At 45.1% G+C, this 18,884-nt stretch overlaps 2 protein-coding genes across 3 annotated transcripts in view; one reads left to right on the top strand and one right to left on the bottom strand.

Annotated features, from left to right (window-relative positions):
• Miga1 (mitoguardin 1) overlaps positions 1-10,497 on the bottom strand; it is a 49,977-nt gene extending 39,480 nt beyond the window's left edge. Inside the window, exons 1-7 of the mRNA XM_005357479.2 lie at positions 10,433-10,497; positions 8,755-8,870; positions 8,560-8,669; positions 5,893-6,070; positions 3,476-3,612; positions 1,553-1,679; positions 907-1,040 (exon numbers count right to left, since the gene is read on the bottom strand). Coding sequence (XP_005357536.1) covers positions 907-1,040; positions 1,553-1,679; positions 3,476-3,612; positions 5,893-6,070; positions 8,560-8,658 — 675 coding nt within the window. The 5' untranslated portion in view covers positions 8,659-8,669; positions 8,755-8,870; positions 10,433-10,497. The remainder of the gene's footprint in view (positions 1-906; positions 1,041-1,552; positions 1,680-3,475; positions 3,613-5,892; positions 6,071-8,559; positions 8,670-8,754; positions 8,871-10,432) is intronic.
• Positions 10,498-16,036: 5,539 nt separating this feature from the next.
• Usp33 (ubiquitin specific peptidase 33) overlaps positions 16,037-18,884 on the top strand; it is a 52,408-nt gene continuing 49,560 nt past the window's right edge. For both annotated transcript variants that reach the window (XM_005357478.3, XM_005357477.3), the window contains exon 1: positions 16,037-16,163. The gene's annotated coding sequence lies outside the window, so the exon portion shown is untranslated. The remainder of the gene's footprint in view (positions 16,164-18,884) is intronic.

Here is an 18,884-nt window from a genome sequence, read left to right as displayed (position 1 = left end):
ACAGAAACCTGCCTTCTAACGAGGAACACTCAAGTGAACAATCTGTACACAGAAACCTGCCTTCTAACGAGAAACTTGCATGTAGACAGAGCTGGCACAGGGATCACTTGTGCTGGTGGCCGTACCTAATCATAAAATTTCAGACAGGCCTATTGCTTTTGTAATAGAGAGGAAGAACTGGGTCCTAACTGATCATTTAAGTAGACTAAGTGTTTTCAGGCATGAGCATATAGAAGAATTGCCTAGAGGATTTGCTCAGTTAGATTTAGGGCCCCTTGTCCCGGGCTTCTAATTCTACAATCCATCTCAATTTTGAAATGATCAATAAAGACTCAGTTCAACCTCTGTATTACAAAACAATAGAAATCAATTGCGTCTGCTGCTTCTGCCTCTCCTGAGCTGGAGAGTGGGCTCAGCATGGTGGTGCTCCTGCAGAGGACCCGCCCTGCCTGGCTTTGCTTCCAGCACCGGCATGGCAGCTCTCCAGTGTTTGCTACTCTAGTCCCAAAAGAGGTCCTCTGACCTCTCAGGCAGCTGGCACACTCATGGTACACATTCATACATGCAGGAAAAAACTTATCCATATAAAATAATAAAACAATTTTTAAAAAAACCAAAAGTGCTTAAAAATTAAAAAGCCAAAAGTGGATAGAAAATGCCCAGCGAGAAGCCCCTCGTGCCGGGCATGATCCCAGGCCTGGGGAAGCAGTGGCAGACAAGCTGGGTGTTTCTGATCAGCCTGGTCTACTAAGAGTCCTAAGCCAGCAGGGGCTACATAGGGAGCCCCTCTTTCAAATCAAATCAAAACAAACCCCCAAAGTCTCCCATACAGTCCCAATTTGGGAAAGCAAACGAGTATTAACTGCCGGGAAAGAAGCCCTTCCATAACCGGAAGAACGTCCTTACGTCCACGCTTTCTTCAGCAATGGCATCTCCGGCTCCCAGCTTAACAGAGCCGCAGGCCTCCTCCTCGGCCTGCCTACTGCGGAAGGTCAGAGCTTGTTCCCATCGTCGCAACGCCTCTTCAAACAATTCCATACCTAAGAATTAAGCGGAGTGATTGTAAATGGGGAAAATCATGTTTCCTTAATGTGGATGAAGGTGGGGATGCAGGTGGGGGGAGCAGAAGGAGGGGAGAGAGTGAGAACTGGAATTGGTAGATAAAATTTCAACTAAAAAGAAAATGTGACTGAATTGACACCTTGATTTCACCTCAGTAATAAGGATTTTGGACTTCTGGCTTCAGAACCCTAAGTGAATTAATTGTTTTTTTAAGTCTCTGTGTTTATGGCAATTTATTATATTACTCTCAATAAACTAATACAGCTGGTGGTATTATATAGCATGAATTCAACAGACATGGGTCATAAAATTACAGTTGATTCTCTTAGAGGAAATCGCGTCTTTGGTTTTGTTTCCCCCGTCAATGCTGGGGATAACACCCAGGACACTAAAGGGCCATCCTCGTTCTTTGCCTCCGAGCGCCTCTCCAGCCCCCACCTTCAGATAGAAGCTGAGGTCAGTACCCAGAGCTCTGGAGTTCTGTACCCACCCATCAAATACAAGTTCTCTGGGGTGGTCACCGGAATATTGACAATCTTGATGTCATCCTCATCCGCTTTGTCCCAGGAGTTAGAGTTCCCACAAGCACAGCTATGGCAGGAGTTGACACTCTGGACCTGAAATGAAGGCCAAGGGAAGTGGATCACACACACACTTGCACACGTGTGTGCGTGCACACATACACACCACACTGGATCTGAAATGAAGATCAAGGAAGTGGATCATCATGCACACTCACACATGTCCACTCATATACACATACATATACATATACACACACACACACACACACACACACGGTCTCCTATATAGCCAACAATGACTTTGAATGTTTCATCCTTCTGCCTATACCTCCCAAATGCTGGAATTACAGGTGTGAGCCACTACACCTGGTTTTTATACAAGGCTAAGGAGGAGCCCAGAGTGGCAGGCATGCTAGGCAAACATTACCCTGAGGTACATGCCAAGCCTGCTATTGTATTTACAAATTATTTACATATGTTTTATAATTATGGTTTAGGTAAGTTCCACCTGAAGAAATAATTCTGATTATATTCAAATTTAGTACTCATGTGACTCTTAACTACTCTGACCCTGCTGTTAAAAATATACAAACAGAACAATATTTAATATCTTGAACATAAATCAGTATTGACATCCCTTTACTGTGTTAGCACTTACAGACTCTCTTTTGGGAGTTCAGACATTGCTGAGTCATATGTAAATGGGCATGGTTACTGCTCACGCCCCTTCCTTCTCTAGGAAAACCTACTGTGCCAACCAGGCCACTCACTGCATGCAAATGACCACTCCCTAATTTTAGCTCTGTTCTCTGGAAAGAAATCGAAATGCAAATCTCTATGTGCCTTTGGTGACTCCGCCTGCTTCTCTGCTGACATCACAAGCTTACAGATGAGTTCAGCAACCTGCCCACAGTGACAGTTCCCCCTCCAAGTCCATCGAGCCTTCCGCTCCATCATTTCTAAAGCATCTCTTGCCACACCTTTACACTTCACTTTTTAACATTTTTTATTTTAATTATGTATATGCACGTGTGCCTGTGTGGGGTTATATGCCCAAGGAAGTCAGGAGGGTGTGTGAGGTCCTCTAGAGCTGGAGTTACAGGTGGTTGTGAGTTTCTCAGGGGTCCTCTGCAGAAGCAGGACACCCTCTTCACTTCTGAGCCCCTCCTCTCAGCTCCCCTGATGTCACTTCTCAGGTTTTGTAGACCTAAATCCCTCCTGCCTTCCGTGTCACGGCCCTGATCTAAGTGTTTGTTGCCTGCTGTCTGAAGGCAGAGCCCTGACTCACAGCCCTTGTGGCAGAACGGTTGGCCGGCTGAGTAAGTGCAGAGATGAGGGAAGTCCCTGGAGCTCCTTCTGCTAAGAGAGGCCGCTTTAACACTCGCTTGAGAAACGCCCACGGCTGAGGAAGACGCAGCTAGGAGTGTCATCTGTGCCCTGCTGTCCAGCTCTCAGAATGCAAGGCTGCGGTCTCTAGTCTAGGTCTTTAAACTTTACCATTTTTTCCTAGGCACAGTGACACGCTCTGATGCAGCAGTTTAGCTACTCAGGAGGCTGAGGCAACAGAATGACTTGAGCCCAAAAGTACAGGGAGAGCTCAGAAACACAAGAAGACCCTTTTACTCAAGCGCTGGAGTTACAGGCATGAGCCATCACATCTTGTCCAGCACAAAGGATGCCTGCACTCTTCTGAATCAACACTGGCACATCCAAGCTATTCGCAAAGGACCAAGTGGACCGTATCACTCATTCAGTGAAGCTGGACGCCAGCAGCAAAGGAAACAGACTTGACCAGATTGTCTCCTAAGAGCAGCAGATATGTGATTCTTAGGCTAATAAGAGACATGTAAACAAACGTAAGAAGAAGAAGAAAGTATGTTTTTTCTTACAGAGGCTAAGCTCTGGGCAGAATCCGAGTATTTGCTGAAAAGTCCTCCATTAGCGTAGTTACAGGACTGAGATCCTTTGTCCTTGGTAGAACTTAGTGACAAGGTCAAATTCTGTCTACTGCTGGAACAACTTGAACCTGGTAAACAAACACACCAGGACCAAAAGCATCAGCAATTCCAACAATAACTTTCAAGAAAAATTTTAAGTTATATCTGTTCAGAAAGCACCTGATTTTTTTAAAAACACATTTTACTCAAGCACATAAATTATTAAATGTTCAATGTTTTTAAAACATACATTTCTAATGTTTATGTATTATACATACTATGCCAGATTTAATAACAGAGTAAAAGATTCAGCTAACTGTTCAGGACAGTTTTGAATAGCGTTATGTAATCGGTGTAGAAATATTGGCAACAGCCTCACAAACTGTCAGTATAAAATGTAAGCACTCTTCCCCTGAATTCCAGCTTCTCTTTAAACGTGTTAGGTTTTGTGCATGCCTGACACCCGCCACACGCTTGCACACTCGTCTGCGGAGTACATACTGGTCTAGTTTCTCTCGGCATGACAGCTCAGACTATTCTGATTTCAAACCCCAGTACACATATGTTATGTGACCTTGGTACCTTCTTCATATGTAAGTGTTTTAAGTACATAAATGAGAAGAACATGCAACTGTAGTTGTCATTCATAGGACTGCTATAAAAATTCAATAAAATGCTGAATACAGTGCTTGCCTAATAAAATCTCAGTAAATAAAAAATGGTGACCCATCATGTGTGCCAAAGAATAAAGCAAGAAGCCATAAAATACATGAAACAGTAACATGCTGAGAAATCTCTCCTGGTCAAGGGATTATTATCATTACGTTCTTGTTCATGTTGTGTGTATGTGGGCCCATGCTTTCCACCACGCGGGTCCTGAGGATGAACCAACCGCAGGTTGCCAGGCTCACAGCAGCACCCTTACCTGCTGAGCTATCTTGTCTGCCCCAGGGAACTATTCTCATTGCTACAATTCAGCAGTGTGTACCATATCTCATATAAAAAACAGTACAAATCCTTTAAAGGTCTGCAACTCTTCTACAACTTCTGATAATAAGGAAATAGAGAAAAGCATGCAAGGTGCTGCACACCTAGAGAATCCCAGCACCGAGGACTTACAGCCATGAGGATCACAAGTTCAAAGCCAGCCTCGGTACACAGTGCTGTGGAACAATCCTTTTGCTCACTGTGAATATGCATTACTCTGATTGGTTAACAAACAGCTGACAGGCAAATAGCTAGGTAGGATTTTCTGGGCAGAGAGAATGCTGGGAAGAAGGGTGGGGTCTGAGGAGTCAAGAGGAGGCACCATGAGACCCAGAGCGAGCAGGATGGGAAAGACACAGAGGAGGTAAACGAGGCTGCGGCAGCACACAAATTAACGGAAATGGGTTAATTTAAGTTATAAAGCTAGCTAAAAACAGCCTAAGCCATGGGAGCATTTATAATTATCAAGTCTCTTTGTGGTTATTTGGGGAATGGCTGGTGGGACAGTAAAGTCTGACTACAACACAGTGAAGTCAAGGCCAGCTGGGGCTACAAAAGACTCTGTTAAGCAAAACCTATTAATTAAAATAAATCACAAATACCATAAAGGTAACAGAGATCAATTATAGTAGTATATTTATACAAATGCAATAATTACTGTTTTACAAATGACAGCATACATTACTAACTTAAAATGATAGTCTCACACGTTATCAAATACTTTGAAGGCAGGTTATGAAAGTAGTATCATAGTTTTACAGTTTTTAAAAACTGTTTATTATTTTAAGTTAGTGTGCATGTATCTGCATGTGGATGTGTGCACGCGAGCGAGGTGCTCAGAGGCCAGTGCTGTCAAACTTCCGAGGCTGCCGGATGTGGATGCTGAGGACGGAACTCAGTTCCTCTGCGAGACGGGCTCTCAAGCCCTAAAGATGAGCCACCACCTCTCCTGCCTCTCAAACTTTATTTTACTATATGATTTATTGACATGTAGTTTTTGTTTTATTTAGTTTTGTTTTTCAAGTCAGGGATTCTTCGTGTGGCACCACCTCTTGCTGTCCTAGAACTCACTCCGTAGACCAGGCTGGCCTTGAACTCAGAGATCCGCTTGCCTCTGCCTCCCAAAAGCTAGGATTAAAGGCAAGGCACCTCCACCACCCTGTGACCATATCAAATTTTAAGTCAGTATTCTTATATGTAGATGTACAGATGTGTAACAAAGAATTGTCAGTCATGACTTTGGTGAAGCAGGACCCTATGTGGCTTTACCACATCTCTCTTTTCTCCTCTGTGCCTTCTCATCCTACAGACCAGTGCGGTGCTCCAGCTGTGATACACAGTGCCTCCTGCTCCACAGATTTAATCTGGAAATTTCCACAAACCTTTGTCCGAAGCTGCTCGTTTAGTCTGTTCAAGTATGAGGTGCTCCGGCTCCCATGGCAGAACCTTTCCTTTCTTTTTTCCACGTCTTCTTTTAAAGTGATGGGCAAAAAAGATTACAGATATAGCGCTCACAGCAGTCACCACAAGCAACTTTTTAGCTACTGGTGAAAATTTGATCTGGAAAAGATTGGAAAAAAAGTCTCATAGTTTTTCACTAAAATTAGCTTTTGCAGGATATCTGTGAGCCATCAGATTGTGTTATTTACTGGAAAAACCTGTTTCTAGTTGTGGAGTGACTCAGCCCTAGGACACACCTTTAATCCAAGAGCTTTCTGCTTGAATATTGTAAACAGGATTAAATAAAGTCAACCATAGGTCAAGAGGAGAAGCAAGCAACCAGTTGACAGGAAGTGAACATAAGATTACTAAGAAAAACCATAGAGAGAGGGAGTCAGGAGGATGGATAGAGAGGCACAGGAAGTAGAAGAGAGGAACTTTCAGTTGGAGACTTGAGGAAGGTCAGGGGGTGCTTTTCTCTGCCTCGCTGAGCCAGCAGGCTTTTACCCCAGCATCTGGCTCCCAAGTTTTTATTGGCAAAATAGAATGTTTGAGATTTTGTTAAAAAAAAAAAAAAAACAACAACTAGCCTTTAATCCCAGCACTAGGGAGGCAGAGACAGGCGGATCTCTGAGTTCGAGGCCAGCCTGTCTGTTTTAACACTGTTACTCACTGCTCTGAAGTTACTAAGTCTGAAATGCACATTATCATTTCAAAGTCAGTGGATATGTAGAATAATTCAACCCTGTGAACATTTCTTGACAAAGTGATGATTAATCTATGCAACTGAGTCTTCTTTTTGTGGGGGAGAGGGCTTTTCTGTGTAGCTCTAGCTGTCCTGGAACTCACTCTGTAGACCAGGCTGGCCTCGAACTCAGAGATCAGCCTGTCTCTGCCTCTCAAGTACTGGGATCAAAAGTGTGCACCATCACTGCCTTAATCTTCTATATGTACAATTAGCAAGATTTTTAAGTACAGAAATGATTACATCAGACTTTAAAGCAGAGCTCATTTTTAAAAACTATATCTGGAATTTTAAGCAAACAGAAGTTAACTTATTTCTAAACACCACAGGAATAAGTGATTTTACTCATAAGTTAGATAAAAAATATTTTTAGAATCCTACTGTCTGGGTTCTACACAACTTGGCGCCAATGCCCCCTCATGGTCTCTATGGATCATGGCATATACACAATGCCCAGACATATACACAGGCAAAACACCCGTACACATAAAATTTTAAAATTAGAATGAAAGAGCCGAAGAACAGAATATAACCCACAGAACTAGGGAAAAGACCTGCAGGATGGCGACCACAGGGAAGCAAGCTCACATCATTAGCAGGGCTGTGGGGATGTAAACTGGCACGGCAGCTCTCCACAAAATGAAAAGAATAAAAACCTGATTCAGAAGTTCTACTTCTGAAAAGAACTGAAATTGGGGTCTGGCCCGTCTTCCCTCCTTTGTGTTTGGGTGCCCATGGGCATGATGGGGGCAGTAGGGTGCAGTCAGGGTCTTCACAAACCACTGTCCATGCTGACCCTGGTGCTCACTCATCTGGACGACGGGCTGGCACTCAGCACCAGGGCCTCCCCAAGACTAGACAACAGTGGGTCCCCACGTTGCCTGGCTTTTCTGTTTGCCTGATTTTTAATGTGAATTCTGGGGATCAAAGAGACATCTCCCCAGCCCCATTTCTCTAGCTTATTTTTTTAAAAACAGGAAGCCCTTTATAGTCCAGGCCGTCCTTAAATTCCTGCCTTTACCTCTGGAGCGCTGAGACCACAGGTGTGTGGCACCGTGATGGTTAAAAGCAGACTTTCAGAGACTACTTAGGCATCCAGGAGCATAGAAGCATTCATTCAAGATGGCTAACCCAAGTGGTTCACAGATAGATGAAAAGACAAGCAAAGATTTGTGTATCCATACAATGGAATAGTGATTCCATATTAAGAAGAAATTCCATTATCTGTCACAATGTGGATAAATCTTGAAGATATGCTCAGTAAAACACACGAGTCATTTTTAAAAAAAGAATAATGGGGTTAAAGGTATGTCACCACACCTGGATAAGAAGGGAATTTTTTTTTTTTTTTTTTGTTTTTTTTTGAGATAGGGTTTCCTCTGTGTAACAGTCCTGGCTGTCCTGGAAGTAACTCTTGTAGACTAGGCTGGCCTCGAACTCACAGAGATCTGCTTGCCTCTGCCTCCCAAGTGGGATTAAAGGCGTGCACCACTACTGCCCGGCTAAGAAAGGAAAACTTTTTAAACGTATACAGCATATATAATCTTCTTTAATGAAATATTTATATTTGCATAAAATATAAAATATTTATACATGAAATATATATTGTAAAATATGTATATGCACATATACATATACACAAAAAAAATGTTTAAAGTCAGCATTAACTGCTTTAGCATTTTACTATGCTGTGTGACATCCTCCGGGGCTGGGAGGGTCTCTCAGTGGCGGTCTGCCTGCTCAGCAAACTCTGGGTTCAAGTCCTCAGTACCACCGAACAGCCTCAAGGGAAACAACTGCCACAAACAAATTCCACTGAGCAATATAAACGTGCTGTTCAAATCCAGTCCACTTCAGTGTTTACCTGGGAGAGAGAACAGTACCAAGACGCAGGGAGGTCGAACACTCTTAGTGCGGCCGTCTTCAAGGAGAACTGTGATTCTCTGACTGTTCCTTCGGACATGACTCCTCTGCCTGATCGGGGTCAACGAAACAGACATTGGTCAGCCACAGGGGCTTCGCAAAGTTAAATTCGTTCCAGGTGTGGTGTCGTTCATACCTTTGTCCAGTTCTTGGGAGGGAGCAGCAGGCAGATAGATCTTGAGTCTGAGTGGTCTACATGGTAAAATGAGAGAGCCGCCTCCTGCAGGTTGTTCTCTGGTGCCCACAGAGCACCTAATAAATATAATAAAAACATTTAAACTCTGTCAGTTTTGCAATTATGCATGTGTGATATTGCAATGGAGCTAAAACTGCCTTTATTCAGTTACCGACACAGCAAAGGAGAGCACGCGCTGTGTTTATACTTAGTCTTGACAAAAGGCTAACAGGGATGAAAACACAGTAAATTTAATCCTCCCATTCAAGTCAAACCTTTTCCTTAGAAAACCACCGTTTCTACCCGTGAGCAGAATGAGTGAGAACGTACTACATATATATGTATGGAGAGACCCTGAGCCAAAAAGCCTTTGCTCTGTATATTAACCTAAAACAGTTACAGGGAGAGGAGAGGGCGTGGGGAGATTTGCATGTTCTAGAGCAGGCGTCCTCACCCTTCCCAGTGCTGTGACCCCGTCAGCACAGTTCCTCACACTGTGGAGACCTCCAACAATAAAACTGTTTTCGTTGCTACTCCAAAACTGTAATTTTTCTACTGATATGAATGGTGATGTAAACACTTTATTTCCTGATGGCCTTAGGCAACGCCACACAACGGTTATTGGACACTACAGTGGAGTAATGACCCACAGGTTGAGGTGAAGCATGAAATCTACACAACTTAAGTCTGAGGAGAAATTGTCTGTCTGTGTCTATCTCTATCTCTCTCTCCACCCCCCCCCCCCCGGAGTGGGGAGCAGGGTCCCCTATAGGCCAGGCAGGCCTCGGAATTCAGTAAGTAGGGAAAAAGGACCTTGGATCTCTGATCTTCCAGCCTCCACCTCCCAAGTGCTAAAATTACTTACAAGTGTGCACCCACTCCCCAGGTCATCTGAGGAGGAGTTTTCAATGCGGTAAAAATCGTTACTGACAATAACCTAGTAACAAGAGCAGCCTGTGAGGTCTGTTTAACACAGACGACTAGGGGTCACACCTGTAATCCCAACACTTTGGATGCTGAGGCAGGAGGATTTCCACCTGCTGGAGCCTGGTGTCGTTTTTTTTTTTTTTTTACAGTGAGTTCCAGACCAGTCTGGTGGGCAACAGGGTGGGGCGAGGTCTGAATAAAAATAAACATAATAAAACAAAATATCTGGGGGTGTTCCAGGTAGAGTAGGTGCTCAGCGATTTTAGTCAGTGGGCCATGGCTTCTCTGCAGGAGCCCCCCCTTCCCCAAGAAAGGCGTCATCTATCACCCAGGCAGCTCAAGGTCCAGAGACCGGTGCGCTCTGCACCCCGGATCTCCTCACCCCGCACTTGCCTTGCTCTCTCCATACCCCGGACCTTCGCGCCCCGCACTTGCCCTGCTTTCTCTCCACCCTGGTCTCTCCATCCCGACCTCCGCGCCCCGCACTTGCCCTGCTTTCTCTCCACCCTGGTCTCTCCATCCCGATCTCCGCGCCCCGCACTTGCCCAGCGTTCTCCGCATCCGGATCTCTCCATCCCGATCTCCGCGCCCCGCACTTGCCCAGCTCTCTCCGCACCCCGAACTCCCCACCCCATCATCTCCGCACCCAGACCTTCACCCCGCTCCTCTAACGAGTGCGTTCGCCCCCCGCCAGCCCCGCGCTCGCCCGCACCTGCGTCTCGTCAGCCCCCAGCCGCAGCCCGTACAGAGCAATCTCGGGCTGTGGGAGGCGGAGTCCTTCCGGGGTCAGGCGGCAAAGGTAAGGAAAGTGGAGGGCACGGGCGGGCTGCGTGAGGGGCTACGTGCGAGGCCGCTCCCGCCATATTTGTTCAGGGCAGTGGGCTCTATGCGGAATTGCAAACCTTTAGACACCTGTCAATAGGGAGCATGGAAGCTGGGAACCTTTTAGGAGCATAGGGCCATTTGGCCAGTCTGGTTAAAACTATGAAGCTTTTCTCTGTAAAAACGGTCATGGCCTCTCAGGATTAAAGAAAATATAATAGGCACACATGCACACCTTTTTGAGCCCCAGAAGCCCATCGTAGATCGCAAATTAAGAATTTCTGGGCTGGGTATGTAGGTCCGTGGTAGTTTGTGCTGAGCATAAACGAGGCTATTCAATGGATATAAACCCTCCCCAAACCAACCACGCACCTCTGTCACAGACCCTGAGGCCTCGAGTGAGTGAGGTTACAGGCATGACAAATGGACCTATAGAAATGATGCATTTATTATTGGCTTAAATCCTCTACGGCTGCTGGCCAGAGGTGGCGCACACCTTTAATCCCAGCACTAGGGAGGCAGGGGCAAGCGGATCTCTGGGTTCGAGGCCTGTCTGGTCTTCTACAAAGCGAGTTCCAGGACAGCCAGGGCTACACAGAGATAACCTGTGTAGGAAAAAAATTTATTTTTTAAAATCTCCACCAAATTAGGTAACCTAAGAATAGCAATGAAGTTAAGAATTAATTAGATTGAGGATTAAAAATCAAACATTAGGGCTGCTGGAGCTCTTGTCTCTCTTTTTTTTCCTCTTTTTTATTTTATTTATTTATTTATTAAGTATACAATATTCTGTTTGTGTATATGCCTGCAGGCCAGAAGAGGGCACAAGACCCCACTACAGATGGTTGTGAGCCACCATGTGGTTGCTGGGAATTGAACTCAGGACCTTTGGAAGATCTCTGAGCCATCTCTCCAGCCCTCTTGTCTCTCTTGTACAGTTGTGAAACTGTCCGTAACTCCAGTTCCATGGGGATAGGATGCTTTCTTCCAGCTTCGGTGGGCGCCTGCACACAGGCATACACATACAAACATGTAAAATAAATTGTCTCTCTTCAGAGCAGCAGTCACACCTGTCTAAACAGCTGATGAGTGGCTGGCCTGTTCCGACAGCACTCCGGACCCCCCCCCCCCACATGTAACCCCAAAGAGGGCCTTGGCTACTGAGCAAGGTGATGGGTAACCTGGAGCTTGATGAAATGTACTAAAATGCTGAAACAATTCAAAGCAAGAATTTCTGTAGATGAGATTTTGCTGGGGGCACATCTCTTCTTATTGGTTTTTAAAACTACATATTATTTATGTAAGTACATGTCTGCATGGCTTTTTATTATTTTTATTAATATATATTTTTCTGCTCCCCTCCCTTCCTCTCCTCTGCCCTTCTACCCTCTCTCATGGTCCCCATGCTCCCAATTTACTCAGGAGAACTTGTCTTTTTCTACTTCCCATGTAGATTAGATGTGTGTATGTCTCTCTTAGGGTCCTCTTTGTTGTCTAGGTTCTCTGGGATTGTGAACTGTAAGCTGGGTTTTCTTTGATTTATGTCTAAAAGCCACTTATGAGTGAGTACATATGGTATTTGTCTTTCTGGGTCTGGGTTACCTCACTCAATATATGTTTTCTAGGTCCATCCATTTGCCCACAAATTTCAAGATGTCGTTATTTTTTTTCTGCTGCTCCATTGTGTAAATGTACCACATTTTCCTTATCCATTCTTCTGTCAAGGAGCATTTAGATTGTTTCCAGGTTCTGGCTATGACAAACAATGCTGCTATGAACATAGCTGAGCACATGTCCTTGTGGTACAATTGAGCATCCTTTGGGTATATATCCATGTAGTTGAATGTGTAAAAGAGGATGAAGAACCAAATTGAATAATCCCAAGGTAACTCCAAAAGATTCCAGTTATAATTCTTTATTGTAAGGGGGAAACTCACAGGATGAAAAGTCCAACCTCAAGGTGCGTGATGTGGGAACAAGAGAGCAAGAGCTGGGTGAGCCAGCAGTTTTCTCTGGGTACCCAAAAGGTCACACCCTAACCTGGTCTAGCCTCTTAAAGGTCATTGGCTGAAGGAGGGTCCCCATCACACCCAAAAGTGGTTTGCTGGGTCTTGAGGAAGGCTGTTTCCTAATTTTCTGAGAAATTGCCACACTGACATCCAAAGGGACTGTACCAGCTTGCATTCCCACCAGCAATGCAGAAGTGTTCCCTTTTCCCCACAACCTCTCCAGCATAAGTTTTCATCAGTGTTTTTGGTCTTGGCCATGCTTACAGGTGTAAGATGGAATCTCAGTTGTTTTGATTTGCATTTCTCTGATGACTAAGGATGTTGAGCATTTCCTTAAGTGTCTTTCAGCCATTTTAGATTCCTCTATTGAGAGTTCTTTGTTTAGGTCTGTACCCCATTTTTAAAAATTGAATTATTTGTTCTTTTGATGGACAATTCCTTGAGTTCTTTGTATATTTTGGAGATCAGACCTCTGTCTGATGTGGGGGTTGGTGAAAATCTTTTCCCATTCTGTAGACTGTGGTTTTGTCTTGTTGACCGTGTCCTTTGCTTTACAGAAGCTTTTCAGTTTTAGGAGGTCCCATTTATTAACTGTTTTTCTCGGTGTCTGTGCTGCTGGGGTAATATTTAGGAATGGTGGGAGATGGATAATAGCCCATGATGGTGGACACAGGTGCCAGTGGAGCAGTAACTCACGCTCACATGTTGACCAGCAAAAGGGAAACAGTGTAATGGTAAGGACACAAGGCTTTTGTAGCCTCCAAATCTGCCGCCAGTGACACGCCTACTCCAGGAAGACCACACCTCCTACGCCTCAAACAGCCACCAACTGGGCGTCAACTTTTCAAATACCAGAGACTTATGGGGAATATCTTAAACAACCACAAGGTGTATGTGTGTGTTTGTGTGTAGCAAGTGTTTTTCTATACTGCCAGCTCCCACATAATGACAAAGAGACTTATTAATTTATTATGAAAGCTTGGCCTTAGCTTAGGTTTGTCCCACTAGCTCTTATAACTTAAATTAACCCGTTTGTTTTCATCTATATTCTGTTGTGTGGCTCATTGCTTTGTCTCTTGGTACTGTTCAGGCTGCGTCCTCCACAGCTGGCTAGTGACCTGCCTTCTTCCTATCTTCCTAGAGTTCTCTTCCTCTCTCTCTCTCTGCCCAGAAGTCCCACCTATACTTCCTGCCTAGCTATTGGATGTTCAGCCTTTATTACACCAATCACAGCAATACATCTTCATACAGTGTACAAATATCCCACGGCATATGTGTGTGTGTGTATGTGTGTTGAATTGTGTGTACTGCATGCATATAGGAACCCAAGAAGGCCAGAAAAGGTCACCAAATCTCTTAGAATTGGAATTACAGATGCTAGGAAGCTAATTCAGGTCGTGTGTGTGTGTAAACTCTCAGTGTCAAAGGCTGACAATTTTCATGGCTGGAGTTAAAGGGGGTTTATAACTGTTCAACATGGGAAAACACACTGTGTACATATAAAATATTAATAAACAAAAATTTAAAGTACTTTTTCTCTGTCTCCTGATGTCTACTGCTGTACAAACAGCCAGATCACACTCCTACCACCACCACAGCTTTGCTGTGGCACAGACCGGACCCTTGAATTTCACAAGTCAAATAATCCTCCCACCCGGACTCTAAGAAATCAGGACAGAGAGACAGGAGAACCAAGAGTTCAAGGGCTATATAACAGGGGCGTGTCTTGAAAATAAAATACCAGGGCTGGAGAGATGGTTCAGCAGTTGCAGACCCGGACTGCCCTTCTAGAGGAATTGGGTCCAATTCCTAGCACTCACAAGACCACTCACAACCATCTGTAACTCCAGCCCAGGTGGAATCTGACACCTTCTGGCCTCCTGGGGCACCACACAGGCAGATGATGCACAGACTTAATGTAGACAAAATGACCATATAAATAAATAAAGTTAATTAAAAATCGTCACTAAAACAAAGCAAACAAGCCCCTCCCCAAATCCTTGTATGTAGTGAACATGCACGGTATGGTATGGTACTCTGTCCTTGGGACAGTTCTTCAGAGACTCTGTGGTTAGCAGCAAAGCACCTTCGCCAGATGGGATTCATTAGCATTTCCCCGTGGAGGGAGGGGCGGGCTCCCAGGCTCATGTAGCCCCTCCCAGCTCTGAGGATAAACACGTGGTTAACAATTGCTAGAGGCGTAGGAGATACTCGGTGGTGCAGCTGCCCTTTAAGTGGTCCGTGCTTGAATAACCCCAATTAAATTCACTGGTCCACCAGGTTGCATGTGGATGGAAACATTTATTTAGTCTGCTGGTTGTTCTCTCTGGGTGACTAGGAATGGACTCCCTGGGAAAAGTCATTCAGGAAAAATTGAAAATATTATTAATTTGGTTATTGATGAAAGCAAAGGAGCAATATTCGCAATCGGCTGAAATTAGAGTGTAGCAGCACCCACTGAGACCTTCCTGAGTGGGACGCTTCCGTCTCCTCCGTGTCGGGGCCACACAGGGAATGTGGTTTCAAGGTTAATGTCCTCCACCTCCACCAGAAGAATAAGTGGAAGCCCCCGCGTTAGTATCCTGCTTCTGATGAAGCCGGTACACCTTGCATAACATTTGGATACGTCCTCCCAAGTAGAGACCAAACCGTTGGAGGTAATCAGATAAACAGGTCTCACTCTGTAATCCAGGCTGGCCCGGAACTCACAATCCTGCACCCCCCCCCCCCAAGTGCTGGGTTCGTAGGGGTGCACCACCACGCCTAGCTGACAAACTTTGCAGTTTTTATTCACATCTATTAAAATCAACCCAGGGAAATGCAACAGACTCACAACTAGAAGTTGTTTTTTTTCCCCCAGTGCTCTCAGCACCAGAAGATTCCCAAGGTTTCAATAAATATTTTATTTGATCTTGAGTTTGACCTAGTGGAAAATGGTAGAGATTAATTTCTTCTTTGTCTATGTGGAAAAGAGAAACGCAACTGCTCCCAGAGAATGTAGGTCTTGAAGAAGTAAGAAGACAAACAAGGGTCGGGATTAGAGTTGAATTGAGGTAGGTCTAATATTTCATATATATATATATGTGTGTGTGTGTGTGTGTGTGTGTGTGTGTGTGTGTTAATGCCTCACACGGTAGCACAGGCTAGCCTGGAAGTCATGGTAATCCTCCTGTCCCAGCCTATTAAGTGCAGAATTTATAGGAGCTCAGATTGCAACCCTGAGACCTTTCAGTGGTTTTCCGTACTGCAGTAAGCAACGCACCGCGACGAGACCTTGGGAAGTCGTCTGTGACTGCAGCGGGTGGGAGACTACGAACAAAACCGGAAAATAGAAGGTAGCGGACAGGTCAGTTGCGGTTCCCTAGCAAGGCCCCAGGCAAGGGCAGACCCGACGGAGAAGCTAGGCCAGATGCGAGGCTCCGCCCCGGGGCGTGCCATCCGCTAGGCCCCGCCCCCAGACGCCCGCTGCGGCCGCGGAGGCACCGGAAGGAGCGGCGGCTGCCGAGGGAAGCGTCGGGCTGTGGCCGGGATTCCGCGGGCCGCGCTGCGAACCGTTTTGCGGCCCTGCGGAGCCGAGCGCGCAGGGCTGAGAGGAGGCGGGCGGCGGCGGAGGTGAGCGCTGCGGGAGGGCGGAAGAGAGAGCGGGCAAGCGGGCGCGCCTGGGCTGTGGCTCGCACCCGCGCGCGGCCCGGCCGGGCGGCTCCTTGGACAGCGACCGGGGTCGGGGGACGCGACCCGTGCGCGCCGCCCCGTTATTCATTGCTACCGTCGGGAAAAGCGAGGTGTCATCGTCCCGGTGCCGTGTCTTCGGCCGACGCTGCGTTTGGGTCGAGTCCAGTCCTAGCGTCTGTCGGTCCGCAGCTTTTGTTCGGGTCTCATTTCCACCGTGTGTGTGCTTTCCCTAAGTGCTTAAATGTTTCTCAAATACAGAATGCTCTTCGCCGGAAAATTCGTAATGTTTGACCTGTTAGGTAACGAGTCTGATTGCCTTAGGGATTTTGCACTCCACCTAAAGATTGCTACGGTTTACATTCTCCTGGAATCAGTATTAGGCCTGCAAAATGGAGACAGGGGCTGACATCCTGGCTGGAGCAGATTCTGAACTGAGGATACATTTTACCAATGGTCTCGAGACTTAGTGATTAATGTAGAATTCTAAAGTATTCTTTCTTTTTTCCTTTTTATTTTCTAGACAGATCTGTCTGGCCTCCAACCTCCAAGTTGCTGGGATTCCAAGTGTATTGCCACCAAGTCTAGTTAAATATTTTTTTGTCTGATTAGATGACTTTTTTTTTTAACTTTAAGAAAACCCTGTTACCAAAGATAATGAGAGCCACGCTAGATAGCTCAGGCCTAGAAATACCGGCATTTGGGAGGCATAGGAAGGAAGAAAAGGGCGTCGAGATTAGCCTTGGCTACAGTAGCCCCTATTTCAAAGGCAAGCAAATGAAAGAATGGGACAGTTTCTCCTCCTTCCGTCTGTGTTTGAGAGGCCATAGTTGTTCATTTGGAGAGGTCAGAGCAAGTCAGACGATGGCAACAGGCAGTCTGATGTTTTTAAGAGCCTAAATGGCAGTAGTGAATCCATACTGTTAATATCCATAGAGGGAAACACGAGACTCTTACTGTTTGATAATGTTACTTCTCTTTAGTAACTTACACTGTGCTTGCAGTTTTGCTATTTCATTTGCTTTGGCAAGATGAGAAAAAAAAAACACTTCAAAAAAATCCTACAATAATACATCTGAGCTCACTGGACTTATGATGACAGGTCATTTTTGATCTACTTAATAACCAACTTCCAGTTGCTTTCTTTTTCAGTTCTGTAAGCCATGCATAAGCAAATCTTTTTACATAATTGTAGTAAAGCTGACCTGCTGAGTTTCAGGAACCTTTCTTTCCCCTACAGAGTTTTACTGCTCTTACCCCAGTCCTCTAGAGAATGCCAATAACCTTTCCCCAAGTCAGAGGGAGCTTCAAGATTGTGGCAGGAGCCACAGTGCCAAATCAGCCTGTGATGAAAATTGAGATAAAGATTAAGATTAGAAAGATTGAGCCGGCTGTGGTGGCACATTCTAATCCCAACCCCTGGGAGGCAGAGGCAGGTGAATCTGTCCTGGTCTCCAGAGGGAGTTCCAGGACAGCCAAGGCTGTTACAGAGAGAACCCCTGCTCCAAAAATAAATAAATAAATAAATAAATAAATAAATAAATAAATAAATAAATAAATAAATAAATGTATATGTGGATGGATGTATGGACGGAGATGTGACTTACCACGTGAGATAGACTGACACAGGCTAGCCTTGAACTTGTGCTGTAGCAGGTGACCTTGAACCATTGGTTCTTTTACACCGGCCAAGTACTTGTACGTAATTGCCCTGCCACAGCAAGACTGTGTGCTTCAAGAAAATAATGAAAAATGCTGCAATATTCTTTTTTTTTTATAAATATTTATTTATTATGTATACAATATTCTTTCTGTGTGTGTGCCTGAAGGCCAGAAGAGGGCACCAGACCTCATTACAGATGGTTGTGAGCCACCATGTGGTTGCTGGGAATTGAACTCAGGACCTTTGGAAGAGCAGGCGATGCTCTTAACCGCTGAGCCATCTCTCCAGCTCCCTGCTGCAATATTCTTAAGAGAGGAAATGTGAATTGTTTTAAAAATAAGGAAATAAGGAGATAACGAGCCTTACCCTGATGCTCTGATTGGCCTGGGACCTCCATGTTTTCCCTCTTCCAGCCTCCCCAGTGATCAGGACTGGAGGCATGCACTGCCACATGCACTAACACCTAGCTGCAGGTCTAGTCCATTAGTGTAGTTTTAAAACTGCTAAAACTCTACATGGGATTTCGGGAGTATTTTGATAAAATTCTGTATAAAGGTACATGCATGGGGTTGGAGAGATGACTCAGTGGTTAAGAGTGCTTGCTGAAGTCCTGACTTAAATTCCTAGCCAGGTAGCTTGAACTCCATCTTGTGGCTTCCATGAATACCAGCAAACACACCAACACAGAAAATAATACAAATAAATCATACATATAGGGCACATGAATTATGAGCAGTCTGTATATGTAATGAGGACTCATATTTAAGAAACAGTGCTGTATCAAATATTGCGTTTGTGTGACTTCGTAAGATTAGGTAGGTCAATAACTGGAGTCTAGTGGAGGCAAGGCTCCCTGAGTAAAAGGAATGGGGCTGGGGGCTGTAGCTCAGTGAGAGGTCTCTTCATCATCATGCGCAAGACTCTGGACTCTATTCCCTGGAACCAGCTAGGAAATGAAAAGGAAGCCTCAGGTTTTCTAAAATCTTAGTTGAAGCCGGGCG

This window comes from Microtus ochrogaster, chromosome 21 (genome assembly GCF_000317375.1).
Source record: "Microtus ochrogaster isolate Prairie Vole_2 chromosome 21, MicOch1.0, whole genome shotgun sequence".
In the NCBI taxonomy this organism is placed as follows: domain Eukaryota; kingdom Metazoa; phylum Chordata; class Mammalia; order Rodentia; family Cricetidae; genus Microtus; species Microtus ochrogaster.
The sequence above is the reverse complement of the archived record's forward strand: the minus strand, read 5'-3'. Positions and strand labels throughout refer to the sequence as shown.